Source organism: Peromyscus maniculatus, chromosome 5, assembly GCF_049852395.1.
Source record: "Peromyscus maniculatus bairdii isolate BWxNUB_F1_BW_parent chromosome 5, HU_Pman_BW_mat_3.1, whole genome shotgun sequence".
NCBI classification, from domain to species: domain Eukaryota; kingdom Metazoa; phylum Chordata; class Mammalia; order Rodentia; family Cricetidae; genus Peromyscus; species Peromyscus maniculatus.
Genome location: NC_134856.1, coordinates 103118620 through 103142365, shown reverse-complemented (window position 1 = coordinate 103142365; position 23746 = coordinate 103118620). Strand labels below are relative to the sequence as shown.

At 38.3% G+C, this 23746-nt stretch overlaps 2 protein-coding genes and 1 long non-coding RNA gene across 7 annotated transcripts; 1 reads left to right on the top strand and 2 right to left on the bottom strand.

Moving 5' to 3' along the window:
• Positions 1–2053: 2053 nt before the first annotated feature.
• Positions 2054–8224, bottom strand: LOC143273410 (uncharacterized). Of its 3 annotated transcripts, none has more exons than XR_013051508.1 (3): positions 8019–8224; positions 5748–5892; positions 2054–2303 (listed from the first exon to the last, which is right to left on the bottom strand). It is a non-coding gene; the product is annotated as an uncharacterized LOC143273410 (long non-coding RNA). The 3 variants fall into 3 exon arrangements; XR_013051506.1 differs by lacking the exon at positions 2054–2303 and adding an exon at positions 4601–4895; XR_013051507.1 differs by lacking the exon at positions 2054–2303 and having other exon boundaries at positions 5521–5892.
• Positions 5782–21813, top strand: LOC102913744 (putative olfactory receptor 2W6). The gene is made up of 2 exons (XM_006988893.3): positions 5782–6937; positions 20749–21813. Exon 1 carries the CDS (start codon positions 5782–5784, stop codon positions 6721–6723), a length of 942 nt encoding a protein of 313 aa, XP_006988955.1. The 3' UTR covers positions 6724–6937; positions 20749–21813.
• On the bottom strand, positions 15048–22807 carry LOC102914065 (olfactory receptor 2W1). Of its 3 annotated transcripts, XM_042278752.2 has the most exons (4): positions 22641–22807; positions 22070–22401; positions 19529–19764; positions 15301–18396 (listed from the first exon to the last, which is right to left on the bottom strand). In XM_042278752.2, the coding sequence occupies exon 4, from the start codon at positions 18374–18376 to the stop codon at positions 17435–17437; it is 942 nt and encodes a 313-aa protein (XP_042134686.2). In that variant the 5' UTR covers positions 18377–18396; positions 19529–19764; positions 22070–22401; positions 22641–22807; the 3' UTR covers positions 15301–17434. The 3 variants fall into 3 exon arrangements, 2 of the variants coding, with proteins under 2 accessions (XP_076429092.1, XP_042134686.2); XM_076572977.1 differs by lacking the exon at positions 19529–19764 and having other exon boundaries at positions 15048–18396; XR_013051505.1 differs by lacking the exon at positions 15301–18396 and having other exon boundaries at positions 19180–21606.
• Positions 22808–23746: the final 939 nt, after the last annotated feature.

The window sequence follows — 23746 nt, the reverse complement described above, 5'->3', positions numbered from 1 at the left end:
AGTGTGTAATGAACATGATTCATCACTCTGATTCCCTACGAGTCAGATAGGAATAAGGGAAGAGTGGTAAAGCAGGAGGCTCTGAGCTGTTGTTAAATTTCCAGTCCTCAAATTGGGGATAGCTTTAAGAATTTTCAGCTGTTATTTTAATTCATTGACAATGAAATAAGAACGAGGTAATTCATTCACTAACAATTATGATTACTTCATAAATATGTTAAGAGATCAACTATTTTCTGTTCTGTAGATGCAACACTTCGATAATAAATTCTTCAATCTGATATTCATTGATCAAAAAATGTTTTAAATAATCTGTTAATTTTTATAGATAATGTCATACTTCTAATTTTCAATATAAACTTAATATAATATTAAGTATTTAAATTTATAAAATTAATTTCTTTTAGTTAATAACATTTATTATAATAAAATTATATAATTTAAAGTGCTATATATGTTATATAAATATAAATTTACTATATCAAATTAATTAATAAAATTTAACTTTATTAATAAAAAATCTAAAGCAAAAGGAAGAGATAAAACCATTGTCTTAAGGGAGCCCTTCATAAAATTGTTATTTGGATAGGATTCTGGCTATAGTTACAGATTTCCTTAATCACCTCTGGGCAACACTAATCCCTTTGGGTCTAAACCACACCAACACAGTAGCCTTTAGAGTTGTGCACAAGTACTTTGTCACTATTATTAAGTAGCCTTGGAATACAAGGCAAATAACACAGTGCTCTCATGCAAAATGCAAGGTGTGATTATGGATAAGAGAATGCAATAAACAATTTCAAATATTGAACCAAGATGTGATTAGCCAAAACTGATTTACTGATTTTTCCATTGCTTTCAGATCTAATTTTGATCCAACATCCAAATTAAAAAGATACTATTGCTATTAAATCTTAGCCCAACTGTTGCTTTTAAGTATGAACAGGTTTGTGGGATGGATATAAAGAAAGCTGGTAGTTCACCCAATTTTATTTTTGGCACTTTCACATTTTTTTGCACAAGAACTTTCTCTGCATTATTAGTGAAAGGAGAGATCATCCTAGTGAGAACATGGGTACAGTCGGACTAGAGAAAAGCATGACAACTTCCTGCCTGGAAACATATTCTCATCATCCTGTCCTCTGGTGAGTATCGTCTCCTGCATCCAACAGAAGACCCAGAACCAGGTCATAGACAGTGTAGGCCTCAGTCGAACAAAAAAAAACCAGAATTCTGAAAGGTGTAGACTATATATGTCATATGGACACTTTGGAGACCTCTTAGGAGGGAGGACTAAAATTCAAAATCGACAGTTTGTATATTTTGAAGTTTCTGAGTGGTTTTCAGGCATCAAGCTCCATCCTAAGTATTCTAGATTTATTCTGTCCTTTGAGCCTCCTCCAAGCATTGAACAAAGCAGGTGCCATTTGAATACCAGTAGGTGAAGAAACCAAGAGCTACAAAAGCCGATGATTAGCCTGATAAAGTTCACACAGTAGAGAAGAGGCAGAGACTGGTGCCGGAAGACACACAGGTTTCCTGAAGCTCTGATCTTAACTCTTTTGACCTGATACTTTTCTGTTTGGACTGTGGATGACAGCAACATACATCTTAGTTTATTATTAATAAGTGAACATGTTTTAAAGTATTAAGACAATTGCAAAATTTTGTTTCTGTTTTCTCACCAGATCATAATACATATCAAACTATGCCCAGATATACTTAGTTCATTTATCTTAAAAATTACTGAACTTAGCAAATGGAATAATGTTACATTATTAGAAACTGAAATATGCCAATGACAAACCAGCTTTGTTTTAAATGTAGCATGCCACTTTTTACCGCCTGTGCCTTCGGGTATAGTAGCCAAAGCCTCAATTTTAATGTCATACTCCCTTTCATATTAAAGCTAAATAACAGCCCATATTTGAGGTCAAAGGCTTACTCTGATAAATAGAGTGGTTAAAACACAAAGGATGCTATGCTTAGGTCACAACATGAAATTACAAAGAGCATTTCTGCTGTGGCATTTCTAATAAGAATGCCCAGGGTCTTAAGTGATCCACACTTTATTACGAGCTAGTAAGATTTGCATCTGAAAATACTGATGTATGTTTTGGAAAGGTATGGGGATCACAGGTGCTCCCAGTTCTCTTCCATAGTGTTGCTCTTCTATGGTGTTCTGTCACTGTTGATTCATGGACTTGAGCATGGATGAACCATGGTGGCCACCAGACAGCAACAAAACAAACTTGAAAATTCAAGGTCAGGCAGCACAAGGAACATCTGACACAGCACTCTTCCTGCAAAAGAAATCTAAGAGTTTATTTGATAATAACTTCTAAAGTTAAAAGAAACTTAAGACATATTTAATGATCTCTCATCTATCTATCTATCTATCTATCTATCTATCTATCTATCTATCTATCTATCTATCTATCTATCTATCTATCTATCATCTATCTATCTATCTATCATCTATCTATTCAGTGTGTGTGTGTGTGTTTGTGTGTGTGTGTTTGTGTGTGTGTGTCTGTGTGTGTGTGTCTGTGTGTGTCTCTGTGTGTGTGTGTGTCTGTCTGTCTGTCTGTCTGTCTGTGTGTCTGTGTGATGCACATATTGGCCAAGGAACAACTGCTGGGAGTTACTTGTCTCCTTCTGACATGGAGCTCAGCTCTTCAGGCTCCCACTATAAGGGCCATTTAACTGCTGAGCTATCTTACTGGACCTCCAATTTTCCTTTTTTTTCTTTCTTTCTTTCTTTCTTTCTTTCTTTCTTTCTTTCTTTCTTTCTTTCTTTCTTTCTTTCTTTCTTTCTTTCTTTCTTTCTCTCTCTCTCTCTCTCTCTTTCTCTCTCTCTCTCTCTCTCTCTCTCTCTCTCTCTCTCTCTCTCTCTCTCTCTTTCTTTCTTCCTTTCTGTTTTTCGAGACAGGGTTTCTCTGTGTAGCTTTGGTGTCTGTCCTGGATCTCACTCTGTAGACCAGGCTGGTCTCGGATTCACAGAAATCCACCTGCCTCTGCCTCCTGAGTGCTGGGATTAAAGAAGTTCGCCACCAACGCCTGGCTAGGACCTCCAATTTTTGAGAAGCTAAATGATCCAATATATACTTACATTTACATCCTCAACCTAATAAAATGAAAGGGAAGAATCACCAGTAGTGGATGGTTCAGGAAGAGTTATGAAGAATGAGGTAGAAAGAAGGCTTCTGGGGTAGTTGTACTATTTTTGACTGGGTCCTAGTTGCTAGACTGGTTATCTACTCAGCATCTTCCTTATTTTGATATTGCATCTGTCTTATTTATTAACTAAACCATGCTAGATGTGAGGCCATGGTGGATAGACTACTTTTGGTGTTTCTTTTGGAATTAAAACAAAGAGCCTGTGCTTAGGTGTCACCAAACAGGAGATTTTTGTGTTCAGCGAAAGAGGCACACTTAAAGGCAAAGCCAATTTCCCTGCCACCGAGCTTACATAATGCGAGTTGCTGAATGTTCTCTGGAAAGAATGTCTGTGCTGCAGAGGGATGGAGCCAGAGCTTCTGAGGTTTGTTTCTACTTTAGAAATCATGACTTTTTAATTCTGAACATCCTCAACTTTAAGAAATCCAATGAACGCAGGTAACTTATAACCACAGTATTTCAGGAGCTGAAGTCATCTCCTGATCCTATGGTTTCTCTGCACAGGATATGTATTATACTACGCTTGTGCATATTTTTGTGCACAGAAGTACATTTGTACATCTTAGAAGTCAGGTTAAAAAAAACAAGAAATTTGAGTTTAGCTCTAAACCATCATGTAAAACGAGTATCACAAAAGGTGAAGGGGTCAGGGAGAAGAGTGCTTGTTTGAAGTGTGGGTAGTCTGTCTTTTTAAAATTAAATACAAGCTCAGGTTCTAGAACTTTCATGAGTATTAATGTTCCTAACCTCCCAGTGAAGAAGGGAATACTATTATAGTCACTTCACATATGAAGAGCTTAGCATTCAGTTAGGTTAAATTACTGCCCAAGAGTACAGCTTATGTACAGTTTATGACTGGGATTTAATACCACGTACATTGCTTGGGATTCATCAAGGGTGGTAGCACATGCTGGCAAGCCCAGCACTTGGGAAGTAAAGGCAGAGGGATCCTGAATTCAAGACTATCTTCTGCTATACAGCAGATTTAAGGTCAGCTTGGGCTATAAGAGACTCTGTCTCAAAAAGTAGCCCCCCCCCCAAAAAAAAAGAAAAAGAAAATAGTTCATCTAAGCGCTATGCTTGACTTCCCACTTATATAAAAACATCCTACTAATATAAAAGCTTGATATTCAGCTAAATTTACATTGTAGACTAGGAAAAACTACATTGTCACTCCACATAATTTGTGAATAAAACCCTCATTTTCATAATTAAAACATTTTCATGCTCTAAGGTTTATACCACAATGATTTACTTGAGGTAATTTATCATCACCTTGTTATAGTGAAAATGAGGCGCTTTCTTTATTTTCATGCCTATAGGAACGCTATAAATATAAGAAGTTCTAGGTCTGAATTTCATGGTTCAAAGCTCACTGACAAAAAATATACTGAATGATTAAACATTGCATGTTATGCACAGATATGTCACATGATGCAGAAATAGCAAGGTTGATGAAAGTTTTATTCCCTATCTATTCTCTTTCAGAGGTAACCAGGTGATGGTTTTTCTTAACAGGCTCCACAGTAACCGGAAAACCTACTTGCTATTGAATTTGATGAGGATGGGCACTCTACTGCTTGCTGTATGAACTGTCTCTTACTGAACCGTTTGCCAGGCTTCTGTGGAGTGGGTGAGGGACCCGAACCTGACAGCGGCTGTTGCTATATGTCTGTAATGGTCAAAAGATTCTGGAACTGGGTCAATGTTTAACCCTGAAATAAATCCATAAAGTTGAGCAGAATATCTAACAGGCATTTTTAAGGTATTCAAAGTGGCACAAATCACAAAAAGGTTAATAATTAGAAAGGTTATTTCTTTAGAAACAAAGATATATCATCAATGACAACAACAAAAAAGTGTAGCTATGAACAGCAAAGTTGATACAGAAAGCAAAATGCTCACAATATTGAATAGAGAAAAACTCAGAAGAGAGGGAATAGGTGTTGTTGGTGGTATGGTTATGATAATTATAATAGCTGGGATGTAGGCATTTGTAAATGAACACGAGAGAAAGGATTATACTATCAAGTGGTGGAGCACATAAAAAGTTAAAAACTTTTTGCTTGAAGTTTAGCTCCTTTGATAAAGAAAAGGTTTATCAAGTGATAAATGTTGTAATTCCAGGGGAAAATTTCAAGATCTTTTCCATTCCAGCAGGGTATGGTGGTTCAAGGCCAGCACAAGTGACACTGCAAAGCCCTGAGTCACACACACACACACACACACACACACACACACACACACACACACACGCATATACACACATATGTGGTATATAATATGACTCTTATAATTATTATGGCTTTGACACACAATCAAAACACACAGAACCATGGATGAGGTGATACTGCATATTCATGCTTTTCAATGATTTCTAATGCACAGGGACTGAGTTCAGCACATTGTAGAATCAGCTGGATATAAATAAGTATGGACTGGTCATTGACAAATATTTTAAATATGCTACAATAAGAAGATGCATGCAGATGGATGAATTTTAGATACTTTGTGAGAAAAGTCAGTGACTTTCCATTTCACCCAAGGCTGAAATTATTTTTGGTTACCATAGTATTGTCTCTTAGCCTTTCCTAAGGAGTGATGGAAATAAACAGAAGCTCTGGGGCAGACTTCATCCTTCTGGGATTTTCCAGTCGACCACAACTGGAGCACGCCATCTCTGTCATTGTCTTCATCTTCTATATTGTGACTCTGGTAGGAAACACAACCATCATTCTAGTGTCCTATCTGGACTCTCAGCTCCATACTCCCATGTATTTCTTCTTATCTAATTTGTCTTTTGTAGACCTATGTTACACTACTAGCATTGTCCCACAGATGCTGGTAAATCTATGGGGTCCAAAGAAGTCTATCACCTATGGAGGGTGTGTGCTCCAGTTCTTCTTTGCTCTGGACCTGGGAGCCACAGAATGTCTCCTCTTGGCTGTAATGGCCTATGATCGCTATGCTGCTGTTTGTCAACCTCTTCACTACACAGTAATAATGCACCCTGTTCTTTGCCAGAAGATGGTGCTGTCAGCCTGGATGGGTGGTCTCGGCAGTGCCTTAATTCTCTGTTCCTTGACTTTGAAGTTGCCAAGGTGTGGGCACCGGGAAGTGGATAATTTTTTCTGTGAAATGCCAGCGTTGATCAAGATGGCTTGTGTCTACTCCAGAGTAATCGAGATTGTTGTGTTTACTCTTGGAGTTATATTTCTTCTAGTACCTCTATCACTAATCCTCATCTCCTATGGAGTCATTACTCAGGCAGTGATGAAGATCAAGTCAGCAACAAGGTGGAAAAAGGTCCTTAATACATGTGGTTCCCACCTCACGGTAGTAACCCTGTTTTATGGAACACTCATTTATATGTACATGAAGCCACAGAATACCATATCCCATGAGGAAGGACAGTTTTTCACTCTTTTTTACACTATTGTCACTCCTAGCCTTAACCCTTTGATCTACACCTTAAGAAACAAAGATGTAAAGAGTGCAGTGAAGAGAATTCTGGGAATAGACAAACATTCTGCCAAAGTGTGAGGTCAATGGAGAAAAAAATTCAGCCAGAGTGTGGCGAGCTAAAGGAACAACGGCCTTTGTCACCGGCAGCTTAATCAGTCCATTCAAGACCATCTATCTGGCATTCACTTAGTAGCTAGAATTTCTTAGGCACAATGTTAACGTTCACCGTGTTTAAGTTCAGGACGATGGATACAGTGTGGTCAGCTGCCTCCAGTTCCTACTGTGATGAAGTGTAAGTGTGGAGACTGGGGGTCAAAGCAAACCTTGCTTGCTTCTCAAGCTGCCTTTGTCAGATATTTATTATGAAGAGATGTGGAGGAGAGAGAGACAGAGAGACAGAGAGACAGAGAGACAGAGAGAGAGAGAGGGAGAGAGGGGGAGAGAGAGGGGAGAGAGAGAGACAGAGAGAGAGAGAGGGAGAGAGAGAGAGACAGAGAGAGAGAGAGAGAGAGAGAGAGAGAGAGAGACAGAGAGACAGAGAGAGGACACACACACACACACACACACACACACAGAGAGAGAGAGAGAGAGAGAGAGAGAGAGAGAGAGAGAGAGAGAGAGAGAGAGAGAACAGAGACATAGAGAGAGGACACACACAGAGAGATAAAGAGTCAGACACACACACACACACACACACACACACACACACACACACACACACACACACACACACACAGATAGATAGAGCCAGGAACAAGGAGTAGCAGGAGGAGATTGCCATCAACAAATATTAAAGCTTTTAACCCTTTCATACAAGTTTAAGTAGACACAGTGACCACATGAAAACCAAAAATTATGTTTTATGTTCTTGTGTGTTAACTGGGCTATTCCAAGATGGCACAAATACATCCATTTTTATTGTTGCTGCTGAAGGGACACCAGCCCACTCAAGCATGGCTCTGACAGGCCTCACCCTTTTCCCCCATTCCCTCTGACTTCCTAAAAGAACACTAGGTTTAATTCCTAAAGGTAGCCACCAAGGTCTGTTCCCTTATTTGGCCATTTCCTCCTCCTGAGGCTGACTACCAAGGTCCAGCAATCAGAAGCCCCCTTTGGCTCACCTAATTAACATGCATAATTAAAAAACACTTCATCCTAGCACAGGATGTCCCTCTTTACCTTTATAAGCCCCCATTTGCCTATGTGCCACATCTGTCTCCTCTCTGTCCAGAGGCAGTCCCTTGTCTCCCCAGGACAAATACCCCTGCCCCTTTCCTTGTCCCCTAGTCTTCTCTCTCACCCCCTGTCTCCTTTACCACTGCATCCTAGCCCACTCTAACACAGACCTCTCCTCCTTCTCCTAAAAATGGTACCTTCAAGGTCATTTGCTGCTGTTTTTCTTCCTGAGTCAGAAAGCAGTTACATTTAAATTTTCTTCCCTGCTTAATAAAGGATCTCTCTGTGAGAGGTGTTTGGATGTGGTTTGTGTCTAGTCCAGGGTCTCCTTCAGTTATTATTCTACTAATCCATCATCCCATGCTTATAGGACCAACAGAACAGTGGTTCTCAACCTGTGGGTCTCAATCACTTTGTAAGACCCATGTCAGATATTTACGTTATGACTCATAAAAGTAGCAAAATTACAGTTATGAAGTAACAATGGAATAATTTTATGGTGTGTGTGTGTGGGGTCACCACAACATGAGGAGCTGTATTAAAGAGTTGCAGCATTAGGAAGGTTGAGAATCTCTGCAATAGAACTATCTAGGCTCTGTATTTTAGGCTCCTCTTCTTGAAAATTCTCCAAGTTTTAAACTCTAAAATAAGTTCATGTCAGTTTGCACGCTAAGACAAAGCCCATTGTTGACTTTTGTTCTTACCAGCACTATGGTGCCACTAAGGTGGCACTTTGGCTGTAGTCCAGGACCTCAATCAATAGTGTACCCCATGAGAACCAATGGCATCAGGTCTCTGCCTGATTTATAGATGTCCTTGTAAGGACGTTGTCATCTTCTGTCCCTATTCTTGGCTTTTGAATCTCCAAGGCGCAGTTTGGTCTGAGTGGCTGCTTTCAGAGCTGTTAGGATAAGAGCCTGGGCACTGGCTCAGCCACAGACCATTAATTAGTCAATTAAAGAAATAGTAGTGAAAGGCAAAAGATTTATACGATCTGAAGTAAAGCCACAGAGTCTGAAGCAGCAATCATGGAGCCTACATGGGTCTCTGACTCTTTTGCCTGCTCCTAGGACCCTTTCCCTCCTACTGGGTTGCCTCATCCAGCCCTGATATGAGGGTTTGTGCCTAGTCTTATTTCGTTTATTATGACAAGTTCTGTTGATAGTCCTGGGAGGCCTGCTGTTTTCTGAAGGGAAAGGGAGGAGGAGTGGATATGGGAAAGAGGGGAGGTGGGCACTGGGAGGAGAGGGCGAAGGGGAAACTGCACTTGAGATGTATTACATGAAAGATAAAAAAGAAACAGTGGTGCAAAGCAGGTAAAAGAGATTCAATGTGGCCACATTAGAAAATGGACAAAGAGGCCAAATGACAACCACCCATGCCCATCTTTCTGTCACTAGGGTGGGGTCTAGTTTTAAATAGTGGGCAAATGGCATGCATAACTAAAGTAGGCCTGGTCAGGGTATGGCACTACCCAACATGATTGCCACTGCTTCCTTCTCCCAGGAGGTTGGTGACAAGTTGTCAGAACTTTGTGAAATCTCTCTGCAGGAAACAAACTCCTTCTCTGGTTGGCATAGGCTTCAGCCTTTTCCTTTGCTCAATATATTGATTCTTGGAAAAATCCCAACTTCTTGGATTCCTTTATTTCAGTAGTCCAAGAGCCAAAGGGTGTAGCACGTGACTCCAGAATAAATTTCTTCCTGCCAGGGAGGGTCTTGGCTGGCCCTGGTTTTCAGGATTTCCAGTCTGAAAAGCATGCATTTTCATCAGAGAGTTGCAATAATCCAATAACTCTGGCAGAACTGAGTTTTGTTGAAGCTATAATAACTTTTCCTCTTCTTGAGATTTCCAGAGGATGTTGATTTTTTTACTTCTTGGACCACTACTGCAAAAAGCAGTCAAGTGGACTTGCTCTGCTCACTGGTTTCTTGTAGAAGGCTCGTTCTTGACAGTCTCTGCCCATTCAGGACGCTGCAGGTTCCTCCAAAACAGGTGCATTCCCTGAACCTCTCAATAGCTACAAAATGATTATCTCTGAGGCAGTAAGGCCAATGAGCCTTGTGAGTGAGCCATGGACAGTGAAATCAAGGTGGAGCTCTGCTCCCCTGGGCATGACAGGTTGCAGGACAAGTTTTACTCTCCCGACCCCATTAGCCTCTCTTGCCTTCTTGGAATGTCTTAGAATCTTTGCTTTCTGGTGTCAGTCGCTTCATTTAAAAGTGTTTCTAGGGTGACAATGCCTATCCTAAACACAGTTCTAACCACTTCTGAGACAAACTTGACCTTTCTAGGGTGTGTCTTCCAAACCCACTTTTAAAAGGGGCAGGGAGAAATGAGAGGCAAGATTCACTGGAAAGGAAAAACAGTGGCTCTCTGTGCAGCTGGGTCCTGCACCGTTTGTTCCATGGCACAGGTTGGTGAATCTTCCTGATTCCGATCTTCCCCTCTGCATACCACTCTCAACCCTCTGGTCTAGATCTTGTCTAACATCCAGTGCCTCTGCATAATCCAGTCAGTCGGGCCCACACCACATTCACCCTTGAGGCTTGGCCTAGGACACTTACCCTGTGTGTCAGTGCAGGCTCTGGTGTTCACCTGAATTTATCAGATCCATGACATATATAACATTCAGGCTCAACCCCATCACATGTCCTGTGCTCTGACTTAGCCTGTTGTATCTATATCAGGCACTGAACTAAAAGAAATATTTGTCTCTAGGATCCGTGGCAAAAATGCAAATAATATGAAATATCAAGATAACATTTTTCCAACTCCCAAATCCACCAGTTCTTTAGAAATGTTCTCCATTGAGAATTGCCTAGATGAACTCCAGGACACAGAATTTAAAAGAAGCACCATACACTTCATCAAAGAATTCAAAGGCCAGGGTGGGGTGGTACATGACTTTAATACCAGTACTTGGAGGCAGAGACAGTGTTACTCTATGAGTTTGAGACAAGCTTGGCTCACATAGTAAGTTCCAGTACAGCCAAAGCTACATAGTGAGACCCTATTTTGAAAAACAAAATTCAAGGAGTTTAAAGAAAACTTGAATAGCTTAGTGAATGTAAAGAGAAAAAAACTTAAAGAGAGTAAACACCTGATTAATGCCCAAGAAAACACAAACATAAGGCTGAAGACAATCCAGGATTTGAAAATAGATTTCAATACAGAGGTAGAGATATTGAGGAAAATTCAACCCCAAATAAAGATGGGAATGAAAAACTCAATAACCCAACTGATAGACAACTGAAGAGAAAACTGTACAAGTAGAATGGATTTAGTAAAGGAATATTAGGACTTGGAGATAAAATAGAGCATCTAGAACAGAAAAGAGTATGAATCATTTAAAAAAAGAGGAAGTAACCTGCAGAAACCGTGGAACACCATGAAAAGACCAAATCTTTGATTTATAGTCATAGATGAGGGAGAAGATTCCATAGACCTTCAGAACTTCAACAAAATCACAGGAGAAAACTTTGTCAATCTAAGACAGCAATATAAATACAAAAAGCACACAGAACACCAAATAGACAAGACAAGAAACTTTTATAGCTTATCATAGTTAAAACAGTAAATATGAAAAAAAGAGTATTAAAAGCTGAAAGAGAAAAAAACATCAGTCATATATAAATGAAAACCCATCAAAATAACAGATGATTTCTCAGTGGAAAATGTGAAAGCCAGAAGAGCCTGTAGAAATGCATTCCAAGTTCTGGAAGATCGTAGCCATTGACCTAGACTATTGTACCCAGCAAAACTATCTGTCATATTTGAAGGAGAAAGAAAAACTTTCCAAAATCCAAGCAGGCTAATAATATTCATATCCATCAAACTGACTCTAAAGAGAATACTGGGAACAATACTTATAATTGAAGAGATGAATAAGTATAGCCAAGAGGCTGTAGAAAGAAAACAAGCAAAGCATTAATTCCTAAAACACGAAGTATGACTAAGAACACAAACAAAAGTCTGCAACAAAATGAGTGCAAATAACACACACTTTTCAAAACTAACTTTAAATCTTAATGGCCTTAATTCTCAATCAAAAGAAACAGGCTGGCTGAATAGATTTAAGAAACAAAATCTAGACTTCTATTTTCTACAAGAAATTTACCTTAGCTTTAAAGATAGAATCATGTCTTCACTAATACTTCAGTCAAAGGGAACCAGGAAGCCAGCAGACATTAATATCCTAATATCTTACAAAGTAGACTTCAAACTAAAACAAATTAGAAGAGATAAAGGACATTTCATTCTATTCAAGGGAACAATCAACCAAAAAAGAGATTACCAACTGGGCGGTGGTGGCGCATGCCTTTAATCCCAGCACTCGGGAGGCAGAGCCAGGCGGATCTCTGTGAGTTCGAGGCCAGCCTGGGCTACCAAGTGAGTTCCAGGAAAGGTGCAAAGCTACACAGAGAAACCCTGTCTCAAAAAACCAAAAAAAAAAACAAAAAAAACAAAAAAAAAACAAAACAAAAACATTACCATCTTAAATGTATATGCACTGAACTCTGGTGCACCCAATTTCATTAAAAAGCATACTACTGGAATTAAAGACACAGATTAACAGCAATCCATTAGTAGTAGGTGATTTCAGTACCCCACTCTCCCCAGTATACAGGTCATTTAGACAAAAAATAAACAGAGAAACATCAGAATCAAATGATATCATATATTGAAAGAATTTAGCAGACATATTCAGAATATTCCACCTAAAGACCAACACACACACACACACACACACACACACACACACACACACACACACACCATAATAAATTCAGAAAAGGGCTGGAGAGATGGCTCAGAGGTTAAGAGCACTGGTTGCTCTTCCAGAGGTCCTGAGTTCAATTTCCAGCAACCACATGGTGGCTCATAACCAACGATGATGAGATCTGGTGCCATCTTCTGTCATGCAGGCAGACCACTGTATACATAATGAATAAATAAATCTTTAAAAAATAAATAAATTCAGAAAAATTGAAATAACTCCAGGTATCCTATTTGATCACAGTGCAATAAAACTTAAAAATAGCAAAAAACCCAAAAAACCCCTTTAATAAGTTCCCAAACTTCTGAAAATTAAACAACTCATTACTAAATGATGAATGGGTCAAAGATAAAACTAAGAAAGAAAACAAATTTTTCTGAAACTAAACAAAAATGAAAATACAACACAACCAAATGTCTGGAGTAAACTCAAATCAAGGAAATTCATAGTTCTAAGTACCTACATTAAAAAAATCAGAAAGAGCATAGATAAACTAATTAATGATTTAATTTAAGAATTTGGAAAAAATAATAACAAGCCCAACCAAATCTAGTAGGTGGCAAGAAATAATAAAAATCAGAGCAGAAATAAATGAAATGGAAACAAAGAAAACAATACGAAGAATCAACAAATCTAAGAGCTGGCTCTTTGAGAAGATAAACAAAATCTTGGCCCAACTAACAAAAACAAAGAAAGAGGGGGCATCCGAATGAACAGAATCAGAAGTGAACAAGGAAACAGTACAACAGACACCAAAGAAATTCAGAATATTATAAAGGAACAATTTAAATCCTGTGCTCCATTAAGTTGGAGACCCTAAAAGAAATTTTTTTTTATGCCAACTTGACACAAGCTAGGGGCTTTTAGGAAGAAGAAATCTTAATTGAGAAAATGCACCCATAACACTGACTAGTTGGCAAGTCTGTAGTGCATTTTCTTGGTTGATGATTGGTGTGGGAGGACCCTGCTCACTGTGGGTAGTGTCGTCATCACTGGACAGGCCGTTCTGGATAGTGTAAAAAAGCAAACTGAAGAAGGCAGGAGCAAGCCAGTAAGCAGCATTCCTCTACAGCCTCTCCTTAATTCTGGCCTCCAGGTTCCAGGCCCGAGTCCCTACCTTGACTTCCTTTGATGATGAGCTCTGATGTGGAAGTGCAAGGCAAAAATAAACACTTTCCTCACCGAGTTGCTTTCTGGTCATGCTGTTTTATCATACCAATAGAAACCCTAACAGATTTTGGTACCCAATCATGGGGTTTTGGTGTGAAAGACATGATCATGTAATTTTTTGGAGGATTATGGTAGCATTTGAAATTTGGGCTAGAAAAGCCGTTTAGTGCTCAGATTTCATTGGGCTGTTCTATGGGAGGTTGGAAGATAAGACTGTTGAAATGCCTGGTTTGTGAGGTTTCAGAGGAAGCAATGACTCTACTGTGGCCATATGTTCAATATTTTCAGTTAACAATCTGTTGCTTTGGTCAGCTGCGGGCAAAGACTCAACTGGGATTAACAAGAGACCAGAACCAATAAAGTGAAACCTTTGGTTTGTTGGTATAATCGTTGCTGGGTAGCTAGAGCTGATAAATTACCAGTAATTAAGAAGACACCAGTATCATTGAGGTGAAATTTTCTGAGACATGTGTCCTCAGGTCAGTACATGGAAGCTGTTCAGGAGGCAGAGGCTGCATCCTATGCCAGCAGTCAAACTTGATAATTGGTAGGAATCTTCAAGATGGCACTGGTTTTGAAGGTATGAAGTGGTCATGGAGAGCAGCTAAGGCTTGGTACTATAAGAGGTTAGGAGAGGACATTGTTGAATATGCGGTCTCGGTTGAAGTAGATGCCCCAGGAATAAAGAGGTCATGGGGAGAAGTTGAGGCTTGGCACCATGTGCCAGTGTCAGACTCCCTGAAGAGAGTCCAGAAAAGGCCATTGGTGAAGATGCACTGCAGTTTTAGTGGTGAGTTCAATATTCTGGAGATGCCAGACCATAAGACATCCACCAAGGACAGCAGCAAGTGTTGAAAAGTGTTGAATGGAACTAGTGTTTCTGGAACTTACAATTTTCCTGCCTCAGCCTTCTGAGTGCTGGTATGACAGATGTGTACTGTAGCTGAGATTTGTTTTTAATCAAGGAAAATGTGAGATTCAAATCTGGTCTGATTTCTAGTCTAGTGTTTGTGTTCTCTGTCCTTTCTTCATATTGTATATGCTTTTAAAAGTATTGATCCTCTTGTGTGGAGCTTTTTCCAGTGTGGACAGTCTCGTGAATATTGACCTGATTCCTTCTTCAAAAAAGCAATTTATTGCTGGGTGGCGGTGGCACACACCATTAATCCCAGCATTTGGGAGGCAGAGGCAGGTGGATTTTTGTGAGTTTGAGGCTAGCCTGGTCTACAGAGTGAGTTCCATGATAGCCAGGGCTACTCAGAGAAACTCTGTCTCAAAAAACCAAACCAAACAAAGCCCACAAAAAATCTACAAAAAAAAGCGATTTATTAAAGTGATAATTCAATTTAATTATTATTATTATTTATTGTCATTTACATCTCCTGTCATAGGTTATTCATGTCAGATCAGACTGATCAGCTCACAAAGGCATTGATTATCTCCTAGAAGTTCAATATTTTAACTATAATTCAGCATATATATTTTCTGCAATGATTTAAATATCTAAATTCAGATAAACAAAAGTATTTGAGGTTTAATTTAATTTCTAGTATAAATGCAGAAAAAACAAACCAAAGGGAAATGAAAATTGGACATGCACAGACAAACAATTTTAGGTAGACAGTGTAACGCTCTCCTGGAGGTCTAGAACTACTGTATGGTTTACATATTGAGTTTATTGAAACTAGGAAGTGATTACTATAAAATTGAACTTCACTAGTCACAAATGTTACAAAGATTAAAAAACAACTCACAAAACAGAATAATGAGTAGGGTGGTATTCATGCCACAAATTTGCAGACTTTGTTGTAGGATGGTGAGCTGTTTTGAATATAACGTTAGAACAGAGATGAGGAGAAAGACAAAAAAATTGACAATATCCTATTCTGCATTAAAAGTATTTTATGTGATGTTATAGTGTCATCTGCTTGGCTAAGTAAGTAAGCTTCCAATGACTTCTTTTTTCACATCTCATGAATTATGAAGCAACAGAGGAAAAAAGATATCATGACATTTTTAGATTTTGTCAAGGTATTCTGTGAATTCTATCTTGATCTATTGAAATTATCTATCTATATATATTTTTCTGAGACAGGGTTTCTCTGTGTAGCCCTGGCTGTCCTGACACATTCTGTATTTCAAGCTGGCCACTAACACAGATATCTACCTGACTCTGTCTTCCAAGTGCTGGGGTTAAAGGTGTGTGTCACCACTGCCTGGCTGATTTATTGAAATTATCAAAAAGAGATCTTTTGGAGAAGGATATCAGATAATAGAAAATATGAAAGTTTGAATAAAATACTATTTTTTGGTAAGAGCTAAATATCATGATATATAGAAATAAAAACTTCATTTAACTTATGAAATTCCTTCACGTGGAAACATTACAATACCTCTTAACAGTCTCACAAATTCCATAGCATATATCAAAATTATAACGGGTATCAAACTCATCATATTCCCTTTTCATTAAAGTTGAGATAACCATGGAATTTTTTTTTATGAATAATTGAGAAATAAGCAAGATTGTGTTGTCACCTTTAAATTTATTTTAGTTATTGGTGTTTTGCTTGAATCGATGGCTGTGCACCACATGTGTGCTTGATGTCCTTGGGGGACAGAAGAGGATGCCAGATTCCCCTGGAACTAGAGATAGAGACATTTGTGGGCTGCCATGTGGGGGCTGGAAATCAAACTCAGGTTCTCTGTAAGGCCCACAAATGCTCTTAACCACTGAGACATCTCTACAGCCCTCTGTTGGTCACTTTTAAAACACTTTAATCTGTGTGCTTTCATTTGCGTATTTCAGAAAAAAAAGGCAATTGCAAAAGATGTTAGTACCAAGTATCACTGAACAAAGGCTAAACAAGTCACTCTTTAGGTAGCCTTTATGATGGTTGCTACCATATTGCATTATCTGAGCTAAATATGAATAAATGTTTGGATGATTAAAAAGGATTTAATATACAAACTTATTTATAAGGCTGGGGATATAGTGCTGTTGGTAGAGGGCTTACCTAGCATGTATGAAGCCTTGGATTCAATCCAGAGTACCATACATACTGGGTGTATTAGCACATGGCTGTAACATGGACTTGTTTTGGTGACACATGCCTATAATCCCAGTATTTTGGAGGTTGAGGCAGGAGGATCAGGAAGCTCATGGTCATCCTCAGATACATAAGAAGTTTGAGAGAATCTTGGTTTCATGAAAACCTGACTCAAAAATAGACAGACAGACAGACAAATAAACACTACAAATTATTTGTGTATGGTTATTTAATATACAAAATGCAATGGGCATGAAATAATTTGGGTCGATGTTTTAGAATATGTGGGCATTAACATAGAAAATATAGAATGAGACAAAGCAGTTTCCATGGGGCTGCCAAATAAGTTAAAATGCATTCAAGTTTACATTTAGAGTCCCTTTGTGTTACATTTAGCAGAGATGCTTAGTGACATGTATTCCCTGAGAACAAGCCAATGATTAGAAACCTGAAGATCTGCACGATGGTCCTCAAGTTGTTTGCATCCATACAACTCTGTTTGTAAGAATTACTTCAACCATTGATCTCCATGATCTAAAGATCATTCCTTATTTGAATATAAATTAGAGATGTTACTTCATTGCTTTACTTTTCTATGACTTCTAGTTCCTCCTTATTTCTGCAATTTGTGGTAAAACCTCACAAGTTTTCTCAGTGCATCTTTCATGTCTCTGTTCCTTAGGGTGTAAATGAGGGGGTTGAGACTTGGAGTGATGATGGTGTAAAAGAGAGTGAGGAACTTGCCCTGGTCCTTGGAGGCCCTGTTACCTGGTTGTAAGTACATGTAGATAATAGTTCCATAGAATATGGAGACTACAGTGAGATGAGACCCACAGGTATTCATTGCTTTTTTTTGGCCTGCCCTTGACTTCATGTTGAGCACAGTTTTGGCTATGTAGCCATAGGAAATCAGAATAAGGATAAGAGGCGTAAGGACAATAACAATGCCCAGAGCAAAAACAGACATTTCAACTGCTGTGGTGTCTACACAAGCTATCTTAACCATGGCTGGCAACTCACACAAGAAGTGATCCAGAATGTTGCGTCCACATCTAGGCAAATTCACAGTGAGTGTGCATAATACTACTGAGTTGGCCAAACTAATACTCCAGACCATGACAATCATCTTGATACACAGACGTGGATTCATGATTATAAAATAGTGCAGTGGCTTACAGATAGCTGTGAAACGATCATAGGACATGACAGCCAGGAGAAGACACTCAATGGAACCTAGCCACATATACACATAAAGCTGAACAATACAACCCACAGAGCTGATGGTCTTATCGGGTCCCCACAAGTTAACCAGCATCTGAGGGACAATGCTTGTTGTGAAACACAAATCCAGAAAAGATAAATTCCTGAGGAAAAAGTACATTGGTGTGTGGAGATGGGGATCCAGGAGGGATGCAAAAATGATAGCTGTGTTACCCACTAAGGTAATGACGTAAAAGAAGGTGACAACTCCAGAGAGGATCATTTCCAGTTGAGGGTGGTCAGAGAAGCCAAGCAGGATAAAAACATGCAGAGCACTGTAATTTCTTGGGTCCATAGTCTTTCAGTGTTTATATTCTATAGTCATAAGATTAGGAGAGGGAGGTAGAGGGGAGGTAGTGAGTAGTGTGACAAGGAGAACAAGAAATAATTTGTTAATGTAGACTATGAAAGTAACTGGTAGAATACAGAATGAGCTGCAGGGAAAAATTAGGTTAATAATGAAAAGAATTAATGCATACATGTTGCCTATTATATTCAACTTGTCTTGTACCTGTTGAGAATCCTTTGATGGCAAATGAGAAAAAAATATTAGATTTTCTTTTTATCTAGATGACCCTGAAGCATTTACTCTTATCTCAAGGTGTGAATTATTCACATATATATCTGAAAATCTGGAAAAGACAGCGTTGTAAAAATAACATGACCCTTTGGTTTCTTATAAAGGTAGTTCGAGCTCAGTGAAGATACACTTTTGCCTGGTCAGTGAAGTCGTGTATAAATTTAGCTATTTTGTTAATGTCAGATTAAAAGCACAAATGTTCTTCATTCTTCTTTTTCTATTTCTAAGAGAGCTTTGGTCCTCTAGTTTTTATCTAAGTATTCTAGAAGTTTTCCCCAGCCCCTTTATCTTTTTTATATACTTAGCCTTTCTTCTAACTAAGTCTGATATATTTGAATACAAAATATATGTATATTGTATCTCTCACTTAAAAAAATTTCAGTCACTATCATCCTAATCTAAACCATTATGATACCTTATCTTGATTCTTGTCTTACTCCTTTACACAATTTCGAGGTTCATTAAGGTCTGGTCATCCATGTGCTTAATATGTATCGACTGATTTTAGAAGACTGCCTTCATGCACCTGCATGCTTTGTTACCTGTGTAAGCATTGTTATTCCTACCTTACATATCATTTTGCACATTCAGTGTTTTTTTTCTTTTTTCAAACATTTCAAATGTCATTTCTATCTAAAACCCTGCTTCCTCTTTTTTTTTTTAAATTTTTATTGTTTTTTAAATTTACCTGTTAATTCTTGGCATGGGAAACAGGCACATACATGCATTCTTCTTAGATTATTCATGTATACGGAACTCTTACAAAGAGCCAATATGACACAGAGGTAAAGAATTTGCGTTCAAGAGTTTGAAGTCCACAAGAAAGACATTGATTGGGTGACACATGCAAATTGCACAAAATCCTACCTGGGGACAAGCCAGGGAAGGCGAGCTTTTGACAGCTGCAGTTTCTAAAGGAAAGTGTTTTCTCCCTTGTGAGATTATATATCCAGCATGTTCTGGAGGTTGTGGGGCTGAAGCTTTGCTTGATTCTGCTGAGCATGGATTACTTGCTCTGGTTCACGGGTACTTTATGGCCCTGCCATCAGTGACTTCTCTGGCTCTCCTCTTGGTGTGAATTTGTAGTACAGTTGCATGAACTTCTAAGTAGAATTAGAAACAAATTGTTCTCTGAATGTCAAGCTCTAACCATCCATATCTGTGCCCTTTGTCCTGGCGTGTTGAATCTACTTTCTTGTTATATATTGACACATCTCCTCCTATCCTATAGGGTAGGGGAGAAGCTACTTCTTGAAGAACTGTACTAGACTCACAATTCTTTATGAATATTGTTCTCACAGCCCGATTGTATACAGAACTGGAAATACAATTTTAACGGAGCTGTGAAGCTGTAAGGAGGCTGCCCACCTCTAGACAATAGTTCAAAGAGTAGAATGCTCTTCCTGTCACAATTTCTTCTCTCCTAATCATAATAAAGCCAATTTTCACTCTTAAAAATCAATCTTTCATTTACATCTTATCTCCCCCTATCATTTACTATGTGATGCCAGAAAAATTTAAGAAAACTGCTGAGTTCAGTTGTCCATATTTTTTTTTTTTGTGTGTGTGTGTCAACAATAGAAACATCTACTGTTGGGGCAAAAAATCAAATGAACAAAATTTGTAAGTGGCTTAGACTAATGCAGGGCCACCAGAATTCATATAATCATGAAAATGTGTATTAGGATTGTTTAGTATTGTCCCAAATACTGGTAAAATTCCAAGAAAGCAGACTTTATCCCCAAGGTTCTTTTCTCTATCCACTATATTACTACATGCCCCCAATATATTTATCTGTGAATTTTAACAAATAAAAACACACTGTAGTATGAGTGGAGAGGGGAGAACTGTGATTGGGATGTACTGTATGAGAGAAGATTCTATTGAAAAAAAAAAAAAGCACACTCTAAATATCAGTAGAAAATCATATACAGTTATTATAGTTTTCCATTAAAATTTAAGCTTCTATTTGTGACATTACTCAAGTGAGGTGATAGTAAGTAGTAATCAATGAGAAAATAATTTTATCTATACAACACTTATTCAGCTTGCTGAACATAATTTATAACATTAGTCCCTACTTGCAGTACTAATGAATTCAGCACAATTCAACAGTACTGTGACACAGATTTCCTCAGACACCCATGAGCATCTGAGAACTGCCAACACTTATGTCAAGTGAGCTACTGAGCAGCATCTATTGTCCAGTGTTACAAAGATAACTTGTCATCTGAAGAAAAATAACAAGGCTGCACCCTACTGTACTGTATTGACACCCTGTGATAAAGCAGATCACACATCCGATAGTGATACACAGAGAAGGCAGAAAGGAGCTTCTACAGGTGATGGGTAAGATCGCAACAAAGGCTGTGGTGATGGCTTCACAGGCATATGCTGGACCTTCAGCATGTGATGTATACAATATTGTCAAAATAGTTCTGGCTAAGTCTTAAACTGGTGCTTCCAGTGCATCCTTGTCTGCCCCTCTGCATAGATACGATATAAAAGTTCTGTGTTTTGTTAGCTATGACCTTTCAAATATTTTCCATGATGATTATGAGGAAATTACTTTAAATTGTAGCCCCGATTCAAAAGTACGCACATTCACTGGACTAATTGGTTATGGTGCTTGAAGCAGTTATTTTGAGAGAGTCATTTCATGATTTTTTTTTTTAGCACTAGCTTTTCACAGTTAACTGAGCCTGAGTTCTGCTTTTGATCATTCTGGATGGAAAGAAAAACGATCACCTGAGAAGTGGTGCAGTACAAAACGTCTCCGCAGAGGAACGAGTAGTCTGTGCACATTGGATTTGACAGGCACACTTGTCACAAATAATGAAAATTCTTTAAAAACTGAAGTCAATCACATGCTGTCATTTCTTTAATACATTTCACTATCACTATAGCTCAGAGATTAATTTGGGAAAGAATAAAAATCCTTTGCCCTGTAAAATATACAAAAAAGCCATCAAATTCATTTTAGTATTTCATATCATGAGACTTACAAATGGATTAAAAGAAGTCTGAATCTTGTCTAACTACAATTTTTTTAAGAACAAAAAATTTCAGTTCTTCATTTTTAATTACATCTATATTACTTGTTTACGTTTCTGTGGTGTCAAAATGTATGAAATAAAAACAATTAAGATACAGCTTTGTGTTCTCGTCTTCTAATAATGAATAAATTCATTTTCTCCTGTATAATATGGACAAAAAGGAATAATTTCTTTGTAGAGATTTAAAGTATTTGTTCTCACACTTCTGGGCAGAAGCCTGAATAGTCTCCTGTGTCAATTGAAATTCTTTTCTTTTACTTCTCACATGTTTGTGGCAATTAAGGAAAACTATTTTCCAGTACTAATATAGAGATTAACATTACTGTGCTGGAGAAGGCCCCTGATGTCTTACCTCTCCATTGCCGGGGTCCAGGATGTTGGAAGCAAGGCTTCAGTGTCCTTCTGCAAGGCTGCAGCTGTCTCAGCATCTGCAGGTAGCATCTCTGTGAGGAAGCTCTTCCTCATGGGACTGCCTCAGAGACTCTCCACAGGTGACTCCAGCCCAGGGCTGCAGCTGTCATGGGCTCTCCCTGCTTCCTTTACCTCCATATGAACATGGAAACATGTCTTGATAGTAGAGAAATGTGAATACCAACCAGATAATCCAGAACAAACACTGAGCAAAATCCACCAGTATTGCCTGGAAGCCCAGAACACCAGCCTTCAGTTGACTTCCCTGAGGTGCTGTGGAGAGACCAGACAGTGAAACACTGGCAGAATCACCTTGACATTTCATTAAGACTGCTTTAAGAAGTGGAAACTTGCCTAGCATGCAGGGAAACTGAAGGACAGAGGAATAAAGGATGTATTTTTAGAATTACTTTTCTAGGCTATGAATGCATTACAAATCAAATGTGTTCTCTTTGTGTATATTTTGAAAACTAAGGTTATGGCAAAAAATCAGCTGTATAAAATGACCTTACCATGACACCACACACTGATGACAGGAATAAGTTTGCTATGAGCAGATTAAATTAAATAAGGTACTGCATTTCCAATTCAAGCTACATTTTATGACTCAGTTGTTGCCTCAGATGCCCAAACTGAGAACAGTTACCCCTGAAAGAGAGGATGTGTGCTCCAAAGCCTCAAGCAGTAAGTTCAGTTTGATCATATTTATATTTTTGTTCAGTTGTCTTGGTGATCCTGAGGCATGATTAAATAAGTCAGTGCCCATTACTGCTAGCTTTTTTTTTTTTTTTTGTCTCATAGGATGCTTATTTAAACACAAGGTCCTGGACCAGTAAGGACTCTAAAGACTTTGATGAGGTAATTGGTAATCATCAGCTGTATTATCTTCCATGAATTATAATTCCATGTCACCAAGAATCACTTTAATAAAATGACACAAATTATTTGCCACATGATACATGATCACATGTGAATGGCTTCTTGTCACTGAGCAAGAAAACAACTTTCACTATTTTCCTTTGGATGAAAGTGGGCATTTTACAATGTAGTGCTTAGATGGATTAATTATTGGGCAAGAGTTTTGGGCTTGAAGTCCTTATGGTTCTCATGATCCGTTTCATATGCTTAAGACAATTGCCTAATTACCTATGCTTTATCTTAATATCTGGATTGTGAAAGGAAATACCTTAAAGTTTTAGTTTAAGGATTAAGTGAGCTTAAGATATACAATAATACACCGATCATTTACACACAGTAACCATGCATATAAGTTATATTTTATTTTATTTATTCATTTATTTTTCGGCTTTTTCGAGACAGCATTTCTCTGTGTAGTTTTGGTGTCTATTTTGGATCCTGCTCCGTACACCTGGCTGGCCTGGAACTCACAGAGATCTGCTTTGCTCTGACTCCCGAGTGCTGGGATTGAAAGCATGCGCTACCACCACCCAGCAGTGTATTTTATGATTTCAACCCATTGAGGCATCTTAGAATGTAATAATGTTTACTTTTTATCAGCTTGTAGAAAGCTGATACCAATATTTATTAAAATACCTAAGATAATCTGTCTCCATTTCAACCCTTTTCTTTTTTTTATGGTTTTATTTATAGTATGTGG

Coding starts and splice junctions, on each gene's coding strand:
- LOC102913744 (XM_006988893.3), top strand. CDS start 5,782: ATGGAAATAAACAGAAGCTCTGGGGCAGACTTCATCCTTCTGGGATTT.
- LOC102914065 (XM_076572977.1), bottom strand. CDS start 18,376: ATGGACCCAAGAAATTACAGTGCTCTGCATGTTTTTATCCTGCTTGGC.